This window comes from Schistocerca americana, chromosome 4, assembly GCF_021461395.2.
Source record: "Schistocerca americana isolate TAMUIC-IGC-003095 chromosome 4, iqSchAmer2.1, whole genome shotgun sequence".
NCBI classification, from domain to species: domain Eukaryota; kingdom Metazoa; phylum Arthropoda; class Insecta; order Orthoptera; family Acrididae; genus Schistocerca; species Schistocerca americana.
In genome coordinates, this window is record NC_060122.1 from 437,242,537 (window position 1) to 437,259,095 (window position 16,559).

Genomic DNA, 16,559 nt, shown 5'->3' on the forward strand with positions numbered 1-16,559 from the left:
ACTGGTGCACATTCTTACCTGGCAGTGCAAGCATGGAAAGTGATCAGATGTGATATTCAGCAGCAGTTTCTGCAGAATAATGCGAAGAAATATCAAGTTTTGAAAAAAATTGTACAGCTTTTGTAACGCAGGACTGGACTGCAATGCTAGTAAAGAAAAACATAGGGAAAAAAACTCCAATTCTATGCTTATGATCATGATGTGTCCTATTAAAACAGTAAAAAGTAGGAATTCCATCATGGTATAGATAAAAACTGGGGCTGCTAACACGGTGAAGAAAAAATTCCGCCTTAAGCAATCGACATGCAATTACTCACCCCAGTTCGAGACAAAAGTGTGTGTAGCAAAACATAGTGCTACCAATAGGTTTAGTAGAAATGGAATTTAAAAAATAAGGTTCTGGCAGTGCTGTAACTGCATGCAGGTAGCATGAACTGTGCGCTGTGCTGGAGCTGTCCCAATAGCTCAGTGAGATAAGGCAGTACCGTGAAAACAATATGCAGGCTCGACAATCTTAGAGTTACGTTCAGACGAAACATTTAATTTTTTTTTATTTTTTTTTGTTTTTATTTTTCCTCCCTTCCAATTAAATTATCAAATTGTATCCATTTTACACTTCGACAATGCGTTATCTTGTGTATATCTTTCTGTTACTATTACTTTATGTAAACATTAAGACATAAAACGAACTTCTTACAGATATAAACAACCATTTTGTTTTGTCCATGACACAAATAAAGCCAGTAGAAAATTATTGTGGCTACAGTAACATCATCTGTATCCAATGAGGTACAGAATGCGTAACAGGTAGGCTACACAAGATTGCACACTATGCTACTCGCAGTTAATTCCATTCTATACGTTTGATGTCCAGGCTTGTCTTCACAGAGCCAGTGCGTACACATATGAGCAACACTCAGTTTAGAGATGATGTTCAAAGCGACCATCTTGCATTTGCAAGCTGCACACACGCAAGGTATTTGCTCATGTACATCCTTGGGTGAAATACTATAAACTTTTTTCTATAAGTGTCCCCACAGATAAAAACCTATTGGATTATGATCCAGAACGTTGGACCTCCCTATTGGATTAAGATCCAGAACGTTGGACCTCCATGACCAATCCATTTTCCTGGAAATGCTTGTGGCAATGCACCATCATGCCACAACCATGGGTGACATGTGGGTTGTGTTCCGACAAATAATGTGTTTTGTGGAGGTTGAAAATACCTTCCCGAGTGGTGCAAAAGCCATTCACAAAACTATACTTGTCAAATGCAGTCATTTGGCCCCAGGTGTGGAGTTAACATGTAATGCAGTTCTTGATTGTGCGACACTTCAGCAACCAATCATTGAGGTGTCTGCAACTGTCTTGCAATATCAAGGGCATTTTGCTGAGGTGATTGGTTAACTGGTTTCAAGAATCACATCCTTTAGTGGAGTACGCCTAGTCCTTGGACAGTCTCAGTCCATTACTTGTGGATGAAGATTACTGGTTTCCCAAAGGCATAGCTCCAGTTGACAAAAAACATTCTTATTGCGATGATGCCTTTGAGGGTACCCTGCAGCATATGCACGAGCAGCAGCAGCATGAGCATCAGGTTGGTTATCTGATGCACCCAGCTTCAAAAGAATATCAACATATTCATCATTTGTGTTCTACATGGGGAAGCTGACACACAGGAACTTGACATGAAAAGTTATGGTTGTGCGCTGTTAAGTTAATACACACATGCATGCAGTTTAATGGATCCCATTGTTATGTGATAGGCTGTGTGTCATGTGACAAAATAATGTCCTGCTTGTAAATGATGAGAACTAGGGAACTGACATCTAAAAAAATTAAAAAGCAGGCTTGCGATGGTTCGAACCGTAGCCCCATGGTGTATGTCGGTTTGATGCCCCAGCAGTCTACTCAGTGAGCTACAATGGTTGTTAGGGTAGTAGGAGGTAATACATGTTCCTCTGTATGTTCTGATGTATTGCACGATGTGTCATTGTTGACAGCTTCTCATTTTTGTACAAGTGTTTTCAAAATGCTCTCAATCTGATTTTGCTAGATATCTTGAACCTGGATGAGGAATTGTAAGTCGACACCCGGGTGCGGCATTTTTTCTTCACCCTGTATACAAGTAAGCAAGTGAAGCACTACTTACAGAAATTTATGTACCATGTTTATTGTGAGATCAATGATAAGTGTATGCCAGGTTTGTGAAGTGTTGCAAATGCGTGGGAGTATATTCCTTTAGTTTTTCACAGATGTAAAATATTTTGCAAAGCACAGTTGTGAAAGTCTTGGTAGCAGCAGTAGTTTTAGTAGTAAAAAGTAAGAAGATATTAACTGCATCTGTAAGCAATACATGAATCTATAAATATAAAAGGAGCAATTGCCCTTTTCTGTCCTATAGGTGTTGCATAACAAAAAAAAGTAATAGTGCTTCTTTTGAATTCTGTGTACTGGTTTGTGGCTATTTATATATTTGACAGAAGAGGGTTGATAAACTTTGTGTAGAGGCTGTAGGAAATATTGATCTACTTCTGGACTTGTCAGTGCAAGGATATTGCTACTGCATCTCTTAAACAGTGTCTAGGGCATTCTAATATCAGTCTGAAGTACTGCAAACACTGCGTAGCTATGCAGTGTGCAGTGCCTTGTTATTCACTTAATTGCATTCCCTTTACACAATATGGAATTAGAATCTTCCTAGCGCACGCCATATGCGATCATGACTTTATGTATATTTAACTCTGGATTTAACTGACTGTTGTTGGGTCCATGGCTGACAAAAGTCACAGAACCCTATGTTTGAATAAAATGAAACTAATGTTAAAATCTCTTTTCAGAACTTGGAATCAGATAGTTTAAGGGTTGAGCCCCTTGGTCATGATGAAAACCATTCAGCATACTGGTACTTCTATGGAACGAGATTGTATAGGGAAGATTATCCTAAAGCTGTAAGTAGAGGAAACAGAAGCTATAATTGTTGCTATAAGTTATATTGTTGAAGTTTTTAATTATGTTGAATTTGTAGGAAGTGTGAAGAATGGATTTTGTTGGTAGGTATTTCTGGAATTCTATTCCAATTTTTGTGTGGAACAACAGTTATATGCTGACGTAGGGGAGGGGGGTTGCTTCCCCTTCCATAGTTAGTTGTATTCACAGGAGAATGTTTCTGGAAGTTTTGGGCAGATAGGTAATGAAGCTGTTCTATGTACATGTGCATATGTGCATGACACACACACACACACACACACACACACACACACACACACACAGGAGGACAGAATGTGGGATGGGGAGTGGGGGGGGGGGGGGGGATCAACAGCACAGGAGATAAAGAAAAGATGTCAAATGAATGTCACTTATGCAGGGAGGTAGGAGATGGTGTAAGTGACCACCAAAATAAATGTTGACAGAAGTTGAGTGAATGTGGGAAAGGGGTAAACGGAAAGAAATCTACTGGCGTGTTCAGATAGAGTGGTAAATTAGTGGTGGTGAGTGCTAATGTACAGTAGGATGGTAGGAAAATCAGGAAGGCACTAATAGTTTTGAAAACTAGGATTAGTTTTTCACTCCTAAATGTGTACATTGACTATACTCGAATTTCACTTCCATAATGTAATTACTGGCCAGTCATTTTCTGTTTGTAAATTGTAGTTTTCTCAAATGAATTTCCTTTTGATACATTTGAAGGTATACTTATACTTTATTTCTCAGCATTTGGGGCTTTTACATTTCCAGCCTGACATCTACTCGCAAACTGGTATATACTTCTTGTATTCTGGTTGTGAATTCCACAATATGTCTTAATTCATTCTGTGTTATTAACTTCAAATACTATTAAGGAGAAAATGTGTTGACACACAGTTGTAAAAACCCAAATGGTTCTCAATAGATTTTGGAAGGATGTTTGACTATCAATTTTACAGGTTCAGGATAGATATTAAGAATAGTGACAGAGGGACAGGTCTAAGTGATGTTGACAGGAGAGGAGAGGAGAGGAGAGGAGAGGAGAGGAGAGGAGAGGAGAGGAGAGGAGAGGAGAGGAGAGGAGAGGAGAGGAGAGGAGAGGAGAGGAGAGGGGAGGGGAGGGGAGGGGAGGGGAGGGGTGCCATTGACGAGGGTGTTGCACTGAGAGATCAGTGAAGTGTTCTGCATCTTGTATGAAGCATTTTTTCTAATATTGGCATACATAGCTGTACTTTGTTTAACATAAATTTGTAACTGACAATAGGATAGTATGTTTATCTGAGCAGAATTATGATTCAGAGTTGCACAATAATGGAAGAATTAATTTTAGTACAAAAATGGTATGTATATAAGTAACATGCAAACAAAAGATGTATAAAACCTATATGGAGTTGCAGTAGATTTGGCTTAATGCTCAATACACCAGCCTTATAGGCATGTAAATAGTGCTATATAGTGACAATGTCTCTAGAAAATAAACTTTTAAGCTGCAGATATTCCCACTAAATGTGTCCAAGGACAGGGATGCATTCAGTAGGGTGATGTTGTCCGACAAGAGATGGACATTTGTTTGGTCACCAGTTTGCTGTGACAACCAGACCCTCTTCCAGTACACTTAAGGTTTTGCTGAAGTCTTTGCATACAGAATTTCACCCTAGTTTAATCAAAACAGGACTCCCATGCCTTATCTCCAAATGCAGCCAATACTCCTTGCAGAGCTGCCAACCAGTTATGAAGCAGCATCTCCTTTATCTCGAATATACACGAAGACCTGGCCCAAAGGGACCACATTTGCTGCCAGGTATTTGACAATGTTTCTCCATCTTTTCTAAAATGTTGCTGTGTTATCCATATCACAGTATTTGGTAAAAATGGCATAGTGCAAAACTTGAAGCTCCTGTGTCATGTATCTTCAACTGTGCAACTGGTTTTGGTCAGAGACAGTTTTCCAGTACAATTTTTTGTTGATAGCACAGGGAACATAGCCCTTGTTCTGTCAACCTGCACTATTCACTATGCTTGACCTACATCTGCATGTACATAGATACTTTGCAAGCTACCGTATGACGTAGTGTAGGGTATTACTACTAGTTTTTTCCTTTCCTGTTCCATTCGCAAATAAAGCAAGGGAAAACAACTGTCTGTATGGCTCCACATGAGCCCTAATTTCTCGTATCTTATCTTCATGATCCTTTCACACAGTGTATGTTGGCTGCAGTAAGATTGTTCGACAGTTGACCTAAAATATGGGTTCTCTAAATTTTCTCAGTGGTGATCCTCGAATAGAACATTGCCTTCCCTCCATGGATTCCCATTTGAGTTCCCAAATCATCTCAGTAACACCTACATGTTGTTCAAACCCACCGGTAACAAATCTAGCAGTCTGCCTCTGAATTGCTTCTTTGTCTTCCTTTAATCTGACCTTATCCATACTACAGGGTGCAGCGCAGGAACTTCCTTATTTGAAATGTGCGGCACACAGTGGCTGTTATTCATTGTTGCGTGGGTTTCAGTGCAATCAAAAGTGCGAGATTTTAACGTGTTTTTTAAGATTAGTTTAATAGCGATCATGCAGTGGGCAAGAGCGGAGCGCGCGTTCGCTGTTGTGACCTACTTTTTGAATGGACCTTTGGCCATCAGAACTCAGCGTGCATTCAGGAAACAGTTCAACATCGTGCCTGCAGGTCATGTTCCTCATGGTAAATCGGTTGTTATGTGGGTAGACACCTTTATGGATACTGGAAGTGTGCAGAAAAAGAAATCAGGACCTTCAAGAACCATCAGAACGCCTGAAAACATTGAAAAGGTAAGGATGTCGATTCTGAATTCCCCCAAGCGATCTGCACACACACACACTTGCAGCTGCCCTCGCAATTTCTGAACGCACATTGAGACAAATTCTTCATGAAGAGTTGAAATTTGATCCGTATAAGCTGTCAGTGGTGCACACACTTGATCCGTGTGATTTTGTTTCACGAAAAAATGCGTGTGAAGCCTTGATCGATGAGCTGCCTCAGGACACCTTAGTGTTCTTTAGCGACGAGGCACATACCGGGTGATCAAAAAGTCAGTATAAATTTGAAAACGGAATAAATCACGGAATAATGTAGATACAGAGGTACAAATTGACACACATGCTTGGAATGACATGGGGTTTTATTAGAACCAAAAAAATACAAACATTCAAAAAATGTCTGACAGATGGCACTTCATCTTATCAGAATAGCAATAATTAGCATAACAAAGTAAGACAAAGCAAAAATGATGTTCTTTACAGGAAATGCTCAATATGTCCACCATCATTCCTCAACAATAGCTCTAGTCGAGGAATAATGTTGTGAACAGCACTGTAAAGCATGTCTGGAGGTATGGTGAGGCATTGGTGTCGGATGTTGTCTTTCAGCATCCCTAGAGATGTCGGTCGATCACAATACTCTTGCGACTTCAGGTGACCCCAAAGCCAATAATCCCACGGACTGAGGTCTGGGGACCTGGGAGGCCAAGCATGATGAAAGTGGCGGCTGAGCACACGATCATCACCAAACGAAGCTCGCCAGAGATCTTTCACGCGTCTAGCAATACCCTTTTTTGTTCTAATAAAACCCCATGTCATTCCAAGCATGTGTGTCAATTTGTACCTCTCTATCTACATTATTCCGTGGTTTATTAAGTTTTCAAATTTATACTGACTTTTTGATATCACCCAGTATGTGGTACTGGAATGGCACGAACCCCCGAGAACTTCATGAGCAGTCCTTGCGTGCAGAACGTGTGACTGTTTGATGTGCACTATCTAAAGTTGGTATTATTGGCCCATGGTTTTTCGAAGAGAATGATAAGGCAGTGATGGTCACTTCTGATCATTATGTTTAGATGATTGAATAGTTTTTTCTTCCAGAACTTGAAGAAATGGATGTGGGTGATGTTTGGTTCAAACAAGATGGTCCCACAGCTCACAGGGCACAAACATCGATGACCATGTTGTGTGAACACTCCCCGATCGTCTCATCTTTTTGAGGAGCAATCTCCAGTGACCAGCATGCTTGCCAGATTTAGTGCCATGCGATTTTTTTCTTAGGGGGCTATCTCAAATCCTTGGTGTGTACCAGTTGTCCGCAGACCCTGGCTGAGCCATGGAACAATATTTGTGTTGCTATTGCCAACATCAGCATGGGAGAAAGTGGACCGAAACTTGTGATTTTGACTCTCCAAATGCATTGAGCAGAATGGAGACCACCTCCAAGGTATCATTTTCAAAACTTAATGGAACAAAACTTTAGATGTTACTCTTTGTAAAGAAAAAGAGAGTTAAATTGACGTGTCTAATACTCTCTGATTTATGATTTTTTTTTTTTTAAATAAGGAAGATCCCACGCTGCACCCTTTACTTTATGGATTTGTTTTTCCTATTCATATGCAGTAACTTAAATTTTTCCACATTTAGAACTAGCTGCCATTCATCACACCAACTGGAAATTTTATGTAAGTCATTTTGTATCCTTCTACAGCAACTCAACTTTGACATGATACCATACACTGCAGTGTAATCAGCAAACAACCACAGATTGTTGCCCACCATGTCCACTAAACTATTTATGTATATAGAGAACAACAGTGGTCCTATCACACTTCCCTGGGGCACCCCAGATGATACTCTAGTCTCTGATGAAGACTTGCTGTTGAAGACAATATACTGTGTTCCATAACTTAAAAAGTCTTTGAACCACTCACATGTCTGGAATCTATTCCATCTGTTTGTACCTTCTTTGACAGCCTGCAGTGGGGCACCATGTCAAGTGCTTTCTGGAAATCTAGAAATATGGAATCTGCCTGTTGCTCTTCATCCTATTTCACAGTACGTCATTTGAAAAATGAGCAAGCTGACTTTCACATGAGTGACAAAAATTTTCTTGAGGCTGAGAAGCTTATTATATTTGAACTGAGAATATATCCAAGGATTCTGCCAATGTTAGGAATATTGGAATGTAATTTTGCAGGTCTGATCTTTTACTCTTCTTATATACAGAAGTCACATACACTTTTTTCCAGTTGCGTGGGACTTTGCGCTGGGCAAGAGATTCATGATAAATGCATGCTAGGTAAGAGTACTCTTTGTAAAACAGAAATGGCATTCCATCTGGACCTGATGACTTATTTGCTTTCATATCTTCCAGTTGTTTCTCTGCACCAGGGATACTTGTTACTATGTAGTCCATATGGGAGTCTGTCTGGTGCTCAAATGACAGTAAGTTTGTATGTTTCTCCTGCGTGAACAATTTCTTGAATGTGAAATTTAAAACTTCCTTTTTGTTCTTGTTATCTTCAATTGCCACACCTGACTGGTCAACAAGGAAGTGGATAGAAGCTATTGACGCGCTTTGTGATTTTATATGGGACCATAATTTTCCCAGGTTTCCTGTCAGGTATGCTAAGGTCTGAAGGTGGTAGTAGTTTTATGCTTCACACATAGATCTTTTCACAGACACACTAATTTCTACTAATCTTTGCTTGTTGTCATTTGTGGATTTTCTTTTGAACCGAGAGTGCGACAACCTCTGCTTCCTCAGTATTTCCCGTATTTCTTTATTAATCCATGGTGGATCTTTTCCATCCTTGAGCCACATACTAGGCGCACAACTCTCCAGACTAAGATTTGGAATGTGCTTAAGCTTTGCCCGCAATTCCTCTTCGTCCATCTGACTGGAACTAAGTGAGATGCTAACAACTGCTTATCTGCTCTTTCTAGCAGAAACTCTCTCCTGCCTTCTTGACCGATTTTTTAATTTTCCTAACAATAGTTGCGACAGTGGAATCATGATTGCTGTTGTGGATAAGGACCCAATGTATTTTTAGCTACAAGGCCTGTGATATCTCCATTCATGTGGGCTGACGAACCAGCTGCTCAATACAGTTTTCAGAAATGCATTCAAAAGTACTTCGCACAATGGTCTGTCAGTACCACCTGCGGTGGATCCATAGACATCTCAGTCTATACTCGGTAGGTTAAAATTGCCTCCGACTAGTATTGCATCATCTGGGTATTATGCGCAACTGACTAGACCTTCTTTGAATGACTTTACAACTGTCACAGTAGAATTGGTGGCCAGGAAAAACATTCAACAATGAACTTGGATTCAACTACACCTGTTATACAAGACCACATATCTTCACTTTCACGCCCAACTTTGGCCTCAGTAGAGACAATATTTTTCTCACCTGCAATGAATACTACTCCTCCTGTGGCATCTGATCCGTTTTGTCGGTATACAGTCTACGTTTCGCTAAATATCTCTGGGCTTTCCACTTACGGTTTCAGCCAGTGTTTGGTCCCAAGAATAATTTGAGCACGATAACTTTCGTGGAGGGCAGTAAATTTGAGAACTTTGTTACGAATACTTAGAAAATTGACTGATTAAATTTTGATAGTGAAAGTGTCTTTAGTCTGAACATGGTCTGACTTCCTTTGTTTCGTATTTATGGGTGAGTGTTCATCAGAGTACCTCAAACTACCACCTAGCATTAAAAAAAAAACACCCCTGTGCACTCCACAAGTACTCTGCTACCAGAGTAGCTGCTTCCTTTGTGTAGTGCACTACTGACCTATTAAAGAAAGTCCTACAAATCCCCACTCGATAATGCAGATCTAGAAGTCTGCAGTAAAGACTGTCACAGTCGACGAAGCCTTTGGTTGAAACCCTCCATTGGGCTTCAAACCAAAGGACCCGCATCAACTCTGGGAACATGACTAAAAATTGTGAGTTCTGTTTGTGCTGTACATCCAAGGCCAGCAGCCTTTGCCTCCTGCCAGCTGCCTGTATGAACTGAGGGTTGTCTCCGAACCCATGCAACAGACGTCATTGGTGCCAACATGATCCACAGCTTGCAGACAACTGCACCGTGCATGCTCAATAGCCACAGGCGGATCCATATCTGCACTCGTATGAGGCCCTCTGGTGGACATACTGGGTGCATGGGCTTTCTTTCCAGCCCTGAATGCAAAGGGCCTCCATAATGCACCTAGTGTTAGAGCTCCCGGTAACTAGTAAACCCCTCCCCCCTATGTGCCTGCTGATCAGTAGCCCACCCGCAGAGTGAATGGGTGAATATAGACAGCCTGTCTTCACTTCGGCTCTCCATCTTGAGCGACATGGTCGCATATCACTGACCACTTACCCTGCTGTGATGGTGGATCCATTGCGTTGGGTACACTAGGAGATACCTTCGCAGCAGAGCCGTGGGCAAAACAAGCTACATCTGAGGTGTCCCATGTGATGTGCCAGATTCTCCGCCATCCCTGCTCATCGAGGCAGCAGCCTGAAGGTGACAGACTGTAGCCAAAACTTCATCCAGCTGTTCGAAACTACGGCCAGCTCCTCTTGCATCCGCACACAGCATGCAGGTGTCCTACCCATCCTATCGACTCTTAACTGAAGATGTAAACTGTAAAAGCAGACTGACTCCTACATATGCAACTTACTACCCTCGTGCTATGTCAGCAATGCTGATGCATTAATGAGCTATGTAGCTGGCTTTTGAAAATAAATGAAAACTGTACTGTAGACAGAATGAATTTACGCTTACAAAATGCGAGATTAAACTCTTAAATAGAAAAACACACATGAGATTTAAGAAATCTACTAGAATGAAAACACAGAAAAAGATAAACACATAACTTTCCACTCTGTAGATGTGTATCAGCTGAGAACTGGGGCCTGACTGATTGGCTTACTAAAAGCACAGATGCTTGTTTTCAAAACAAAATAAATGAGCAACTACTTCTCTTTTGTTCACAGTTCATCTCCCCCCCACACACACACACACAAAAAAAATCTCTTTCCTTTTAGCAAATTGTGGCTCGGTGCTTAGGTGGTGGACATTTTCCCAACATTTTCCATACTGAACTGAGGACCACTGCCTTTCTTAGGCAAGTGCTCTAATGACTGAGCTATCCAAGCACAACTCATGAGCCACCCTCACAGCTTTACCTCATCTCCTATCTTCCAGACTTCATGGACATTCTCCTTCACACTTTGTTGGACTAACTGGAAGAAAGGATACACCCAGGCTGTGGCTATGCTATGTCTCCACAGTATCCTTTCTTCAAGGAGTGCTATACTTGCAAGTTTCACTGGCGAACCTCTGTGAAGTTTGGAAGGTAGGAGATGAGGTACTGGTGGAAGTAAAGCTGTGATGACTGATTGCGAGTCTTGATTCAGTAGCTTAGTAGGTACAGCGCGTGGCCATGAAAAGCAAAGGCCATGCCTTTGGGTCCTGGTCTGGCACACAGTTTCAGTATGCCAAGAAGTTTCATATCAGTACACATTCTGCTGCAGAGTGAAAAATTCATTCTGGTAATTTTATCTCTGTTCTCTGCATCTACAGTCTTGACCCTAAATGTTTTAAGATTTTACTGAATTGCTCGGATCCATTGTCGCTTATTCTTTCTAAGATTTCTCATCGCAAGTTGTTGTAAACATCTTGTCTCCTTGCAGTCACAAGATGTGAAAGAAATACAGAGGTTTCTTCTTCTTTTGTATGCTGGTGGTTGGATCACTTTCTCAATAGACAGTTTCATTGGGGAGGATATACAAGAATGCATTGGCCCAGTTTTATTTATGCAAGTTCTATCAGTTTTGAGGGAGGGGCAGATAAGTTCATTTTTTAATTTGGAACAGTGTTTCGCAAGCATAAGTGGTCGCCGAGAGAATAACGGTTTTATATTGTTGGATCTTTGTGTCTGTTTGCAAGCATTTCTTATTATATGTTGATCGTGGTAGAAACTGGGCTTTTCTTCTTTTTGTTGCTGCTGTTTAGCTATCTTTCTTTCCTCTGTGAGTTATGCTTGATGATTTCTCCAAGATAGTCAAACAGTAATTAATTAATGGAAAAGATGATGGATGTTAAGAGCCAAGCATATGTTGGAAAACCAATTTGGAAAGATCAGAAGCACTTTCAAGCCCATTTTACACCAGCAACTTTCTGGTCAGAATCAACTACTTGAAGTGCAAGCACCTTTCATGCTTGCACGTAAATCATCAACCAACCTTGACACAAGTGTGTCTATGGCGTCAGTGATCTGTAGATTGTGCGGAGTGTGGAGGTCTAAATTTCCGAGTATTCTGCACACTGGCCATGCACAGAGACAAGGAACTCTGGTGGCTATCTACAGAAGCTATAACCTATTCTGGTCAAGCTCATTCCTAATATAGAAAATGATTTTGTGCTTCCGTGTAGTCTTAATATTTATTATATTGTTTGCTTTGCTTTCATGGCACATTGAAAATTTACAGAAGATCCTGGGACTTTTTCCTACTAGTGTTCCCCTACGAGAGAGATGAAATACCTGAAAACAAAAAGTGTTTACGTTTTACAGGGAAACAACCCATACTACATAAAATTAAGAATGTAAACAGGTAAACATGTTTTAACGAAAATTATTTCAACAAAGAAAAATTCAGATTTATTCGTTGAGAAAAACAATTTTAGTTGTTACTTGGCACTTAGCAAGAAAACAAGATAAAAAAGATTAATCAAAAAGGCGCTGTTTACTACATTCTACATATTGTTAGATGTGTTTGCAAGCACATACTTTCTCGGAACAGTTACATGCATGTGTTATGAAATATTTGAATTACACTTTTTGTATTCTTTCAGTTCTCAATTCTCAGGAGTGTAGAGAATTTATCTCACGTTGACAAGAACTTCCACTAAATTTCTGCTTTTGTCATTATTAAACTCTGTTGTCATTGCTTGTTCATACATTTCATTACTGTATTTCAATTTTTCCATAAAAGGGATTGACCCTCGTAACCTCACTTTCACCATTCAGATGCCAAACTACACATTAGACAGCTCTCACAAGACCAGCAATTTTGGTGCAGACGTGTAAACGAAAATGACCACTCAGAACAAGCAAGACTCAGTGCAGGAATAGAATACCAGGGGCATTGCACTTGTCTTGAGCAGTCACCTGAGACAAGAAAGTTGATCATGTAAAAGGCACTTCAGATCTTTGCTCAGCATGATTAATTATTGTATAAAAGGAAACTGACTATTCCCCCTCCCGCTCTCTCCTCCCCTTCCCCCTGTCCATCCCCATCCCCCTCCCCCTTCCCCCCCCCCCTCCCGTCCCTCACCCCCCCCCCCTCCCTCTCTCTCTCTCTCTCTCTCTCTCTCTCTCTCTGTGTGTGTGTGTGTGTGTGTGTGTGTGTGTGTGTGTGTGTGTGTGTGCGTGCGCACGTGTCATGTGTCAGCATGCACTCCAGAAGAGTGCTCTCAAACTACAAACTGCTCTTACCCACTATTATTTTTGGTATATTCATTTACAGCGTAGCTCCAGGATACAATAGAAAGTTGACATAATGAATTTAGATGGCCAGTTTCTAAGTAGATGGAAGTAATTTTTTTCAAACTTAATTGACCTTAAAACGCCTGTTTCAATCAGAGACCATAAATTAGCAATTTAACCCATCTATCAATTTGTGCAATTACTTAATATTTGTTTCATTTGCTGATGACATTTTATAGTATGTGTTGCCAAAACTGCACTGAAGTGCCAAAGATACTGGTATAGGAATGCATATTCAAATACACAGAAATATGTAAACAGGCAGAATACAGCGCTGTGGTTTGTAGCAGTTGTTAGATTGGTTACTGCTGCTGCAATGACGGGTTATCAAGATTTAAGTGAGTTTGAACATGGTGTTTTAATCGGCACATGAGCGAGGGGACACAGCATCTCCGAGGTATTCATGAGTGTACTGTAAATAACAGGAATCTGGTACAACATCAAATCTCAGACATAGCTGCAGCTGGAAAAAGATCCTTCAAGAATGGTACGAATGACAACTGAAGAGAATCATTCAACATGACAGAAGTGCACCCTTCCACAAATTGCTGCAGTTTTCAATGCTGGGCCATCAATATGTGTCAGCTTGCAAACTATTCAACAAAACATCATCAATATGGGCTTTCGGAGCGGAAGGCCCACTCATGTATCTTCAATGACTGCATGACACAAAGCTTTACGCCTCAACTGGGTCTGTGTCAACACTGACTTTGGACTGTTGATGACTGGAAAAATGTTGCCTGATCGGATGAGCATTGTTTCAAATTGTATCGAGCAGATGGATTTGTATTGGTATGGAGACAACTTCATGAATCCATGGATCCTGCGTGTCACCAGGGGACTGTTGAAGCTGGTGGAGGCTCTGTAATAGCGTGGGGCATGAGCAGTTGGAGTGATATGGGACCCCTGATACATCTAGATACAACTCTGACAGGTGACATGTACGTAAGCATCCTGTCTGATCACCTGCATCTATTTGTGTCCATTGTGCATTCCAACAGACTTGGGCAATTCCAGTGGATATTGCGACACCCCACACATCCAGAATTGCTACACAGTGGCTCCAGGAACACTTTTCTGAGTTTAAACACTTCCGCAGGCCACCAAACTCCCAAGACATGAACATTATTGACCATATCTTGGATGCCATGCTGTTCAGAAGAGATCTCCACCCCGTCGTACTCTTGCGGATTTATGGGCAGCCCTGCAGGATTCATGGTGTCAGTTCCCTCCAGCACTACTCCAGACATTATTCGAGTCCAGGCCACATCATGTTGCGGCACTTCTGCATGCTTGCAGGGGCCCTACAATATATTAGGCAGGTGTACCAGTTTCTTTGGCTCTTCAGTGTATTAAGGTGTGCAGTGTGCCATAGTGGTTGGGATCACTGGCTGGCATGCTGCAAGACGTCATTTCAATCCCAACTACCAATAATTATTTGTTATTTAGTATTTATCATTTCTGGAACGTTATCAAAATTTATGTTTGTTATGTTTGCATATGCTGGAATATTCAATGTCTATATAAATAGCAGTACTCTCTGTCCAGGAATTCAGTTCCTTTCTGTCTATACATTGGTGTTCATTATAAATGTACTTTCAGTGCTAAGTGTTGCCTTCATAGATGACTTTGCTTTCAGATTTGGAGTTGTTTGTGGTTACGATGTGACATTGTTTGCTGGAGATGCCAGGTACTTCAAAAAATCTCTGTCACTGTGGTTCCAATGAGGCAGTGTAAGAGCTATTGCCTACATGGACAAGAACCAGAATGCAAACTGTACATCATTCCTAAGTCCCTATATTTAGGAGACTAATGGAGTTCAAGCCGGCAGTTAGTCAGCTAGCTGCTCATAAAAGTCCGTTAGTGCTTACCGGGGCCTTATTAAATTGGTGAAAGGATTCAACCGAATCACCAAATACAATTTGTGGGATTATGATAGTATGCGTTTTTGAAATGTGTACTTTTACTTGGCCAGAACAGACCAGCAGTGGATTAAGAGCAACAAAGAGAAACTCAATAGTTGTCATTATAAGTTTGAGACCAAAATGAAGAAAACATTTGGTGACATTCAGCAGCGAAAGAACAATTGAAGAACAAGGCCCAGTGATATGGGTAAATGACACAATCTCTCTTATGTTATGGCCCTATGCCACAATGTGAATCTGAATATTACAGCAGCTGATAAAATCCCAGCTAGATGGAAGAAGAAACTTTTCTCGTAAAGGATGTTGCAACAACCATGGAATTCATAAAATGGTGCCAGCACATGGAGAAAATGCAACAGAAAAAAAGAGTTGGTCGAAAGAAGTTTGACTGAGACCTGATTGTGGTCCCTATGAAAGTTGTGAAAGCCCATCATCTCATTGCATGTCTCATACACTAGGTGGTAACAGAAGGCATACAGCAAATTATGGTAGCCAAAACTGTCAGATCAAGTAAGTCAGAGAGAGCAGCCATGAGTATTGGCCACGTATGTCAGGAGGTAATGAAGTATGTTGAGGAAGACGTGTACTGATTTTCAGCACGAATCTGTGCTACCAGTTTCATACACCAGGAAGAATGGACTGGGCTAACTTGGACTTACGCCACAGCCATCAAATGATAACTCAGCATCTGATCAATACAGGTACAACCAACATCTCCGCGAAGTATAATTCCCTGCAAAAGAACAGACATTTGGAGGATGGAGAGCAACACCCCAGTATGTTTCCACTGTGGATGCTCAGGACATTTATGATGCTACAGAGCAAGAATATGAGTGTTAGACAACTACTGCACTGCCAGACGTCACCCTGTGGGATGAAGCCCATCACCGTACATTGGAAAAAGTTGCTCCTCAAGATGCCATAGCCAGTCCGTGTCACCATGCAGACACACCACCCATTCATCTAGCCACAGAATTCAGGAAAAGTAATCAAAGTGACTATCTGTGGAAGTGAGGCCATAACAGATGAAAATTCTCCATGGACGATAGTCACAAAGATGTGTGGAAATCTCATAGACATCGTAATTGATGGCCAACCTGTCTGAGAGCATGTAGACTCAGGGGCTTTCTTTTCTTAATGTCAAATGCTTATCACCACCAGCTAAAAGAAGACTGTTCCAAAGTACGAAAAGAATTTTGTGAAAGCCATAAATGAGAAATACATCCAGCCAAAAAGAATTTGTATTGCAAGACTGACTATCAATGACAGACCACAACTCTATGAAGAGAACGTAATCATAATGTTGTTCTTGGGTG

At 41.0% G+C, this 16,559-nt stretch overlaps 1 protein-coding gene across 1 annotated transcript in view; it reads left to right on the forward strand.

Annotated features, from left to right (window-relative positions):
* Nucleotides 1-16,559, forward strand: part of LOC124612768 (mucin-12-like) — a 290,845-nt gene that overhangs the window by 63,137 nt on the left and 211,149 nt on the right. The window contains exon 5 of the mRNA XM_047141163.1: nucleotides 2,844-2,954. Coding sequence (XP_046997119.1) covers nucleotides 2,844-2,954 — 111 coding nt within the window. The remainder of the gene's footprint in view (nucleotides 1-2,843; nucleotides 2,955-16,559) is intronic.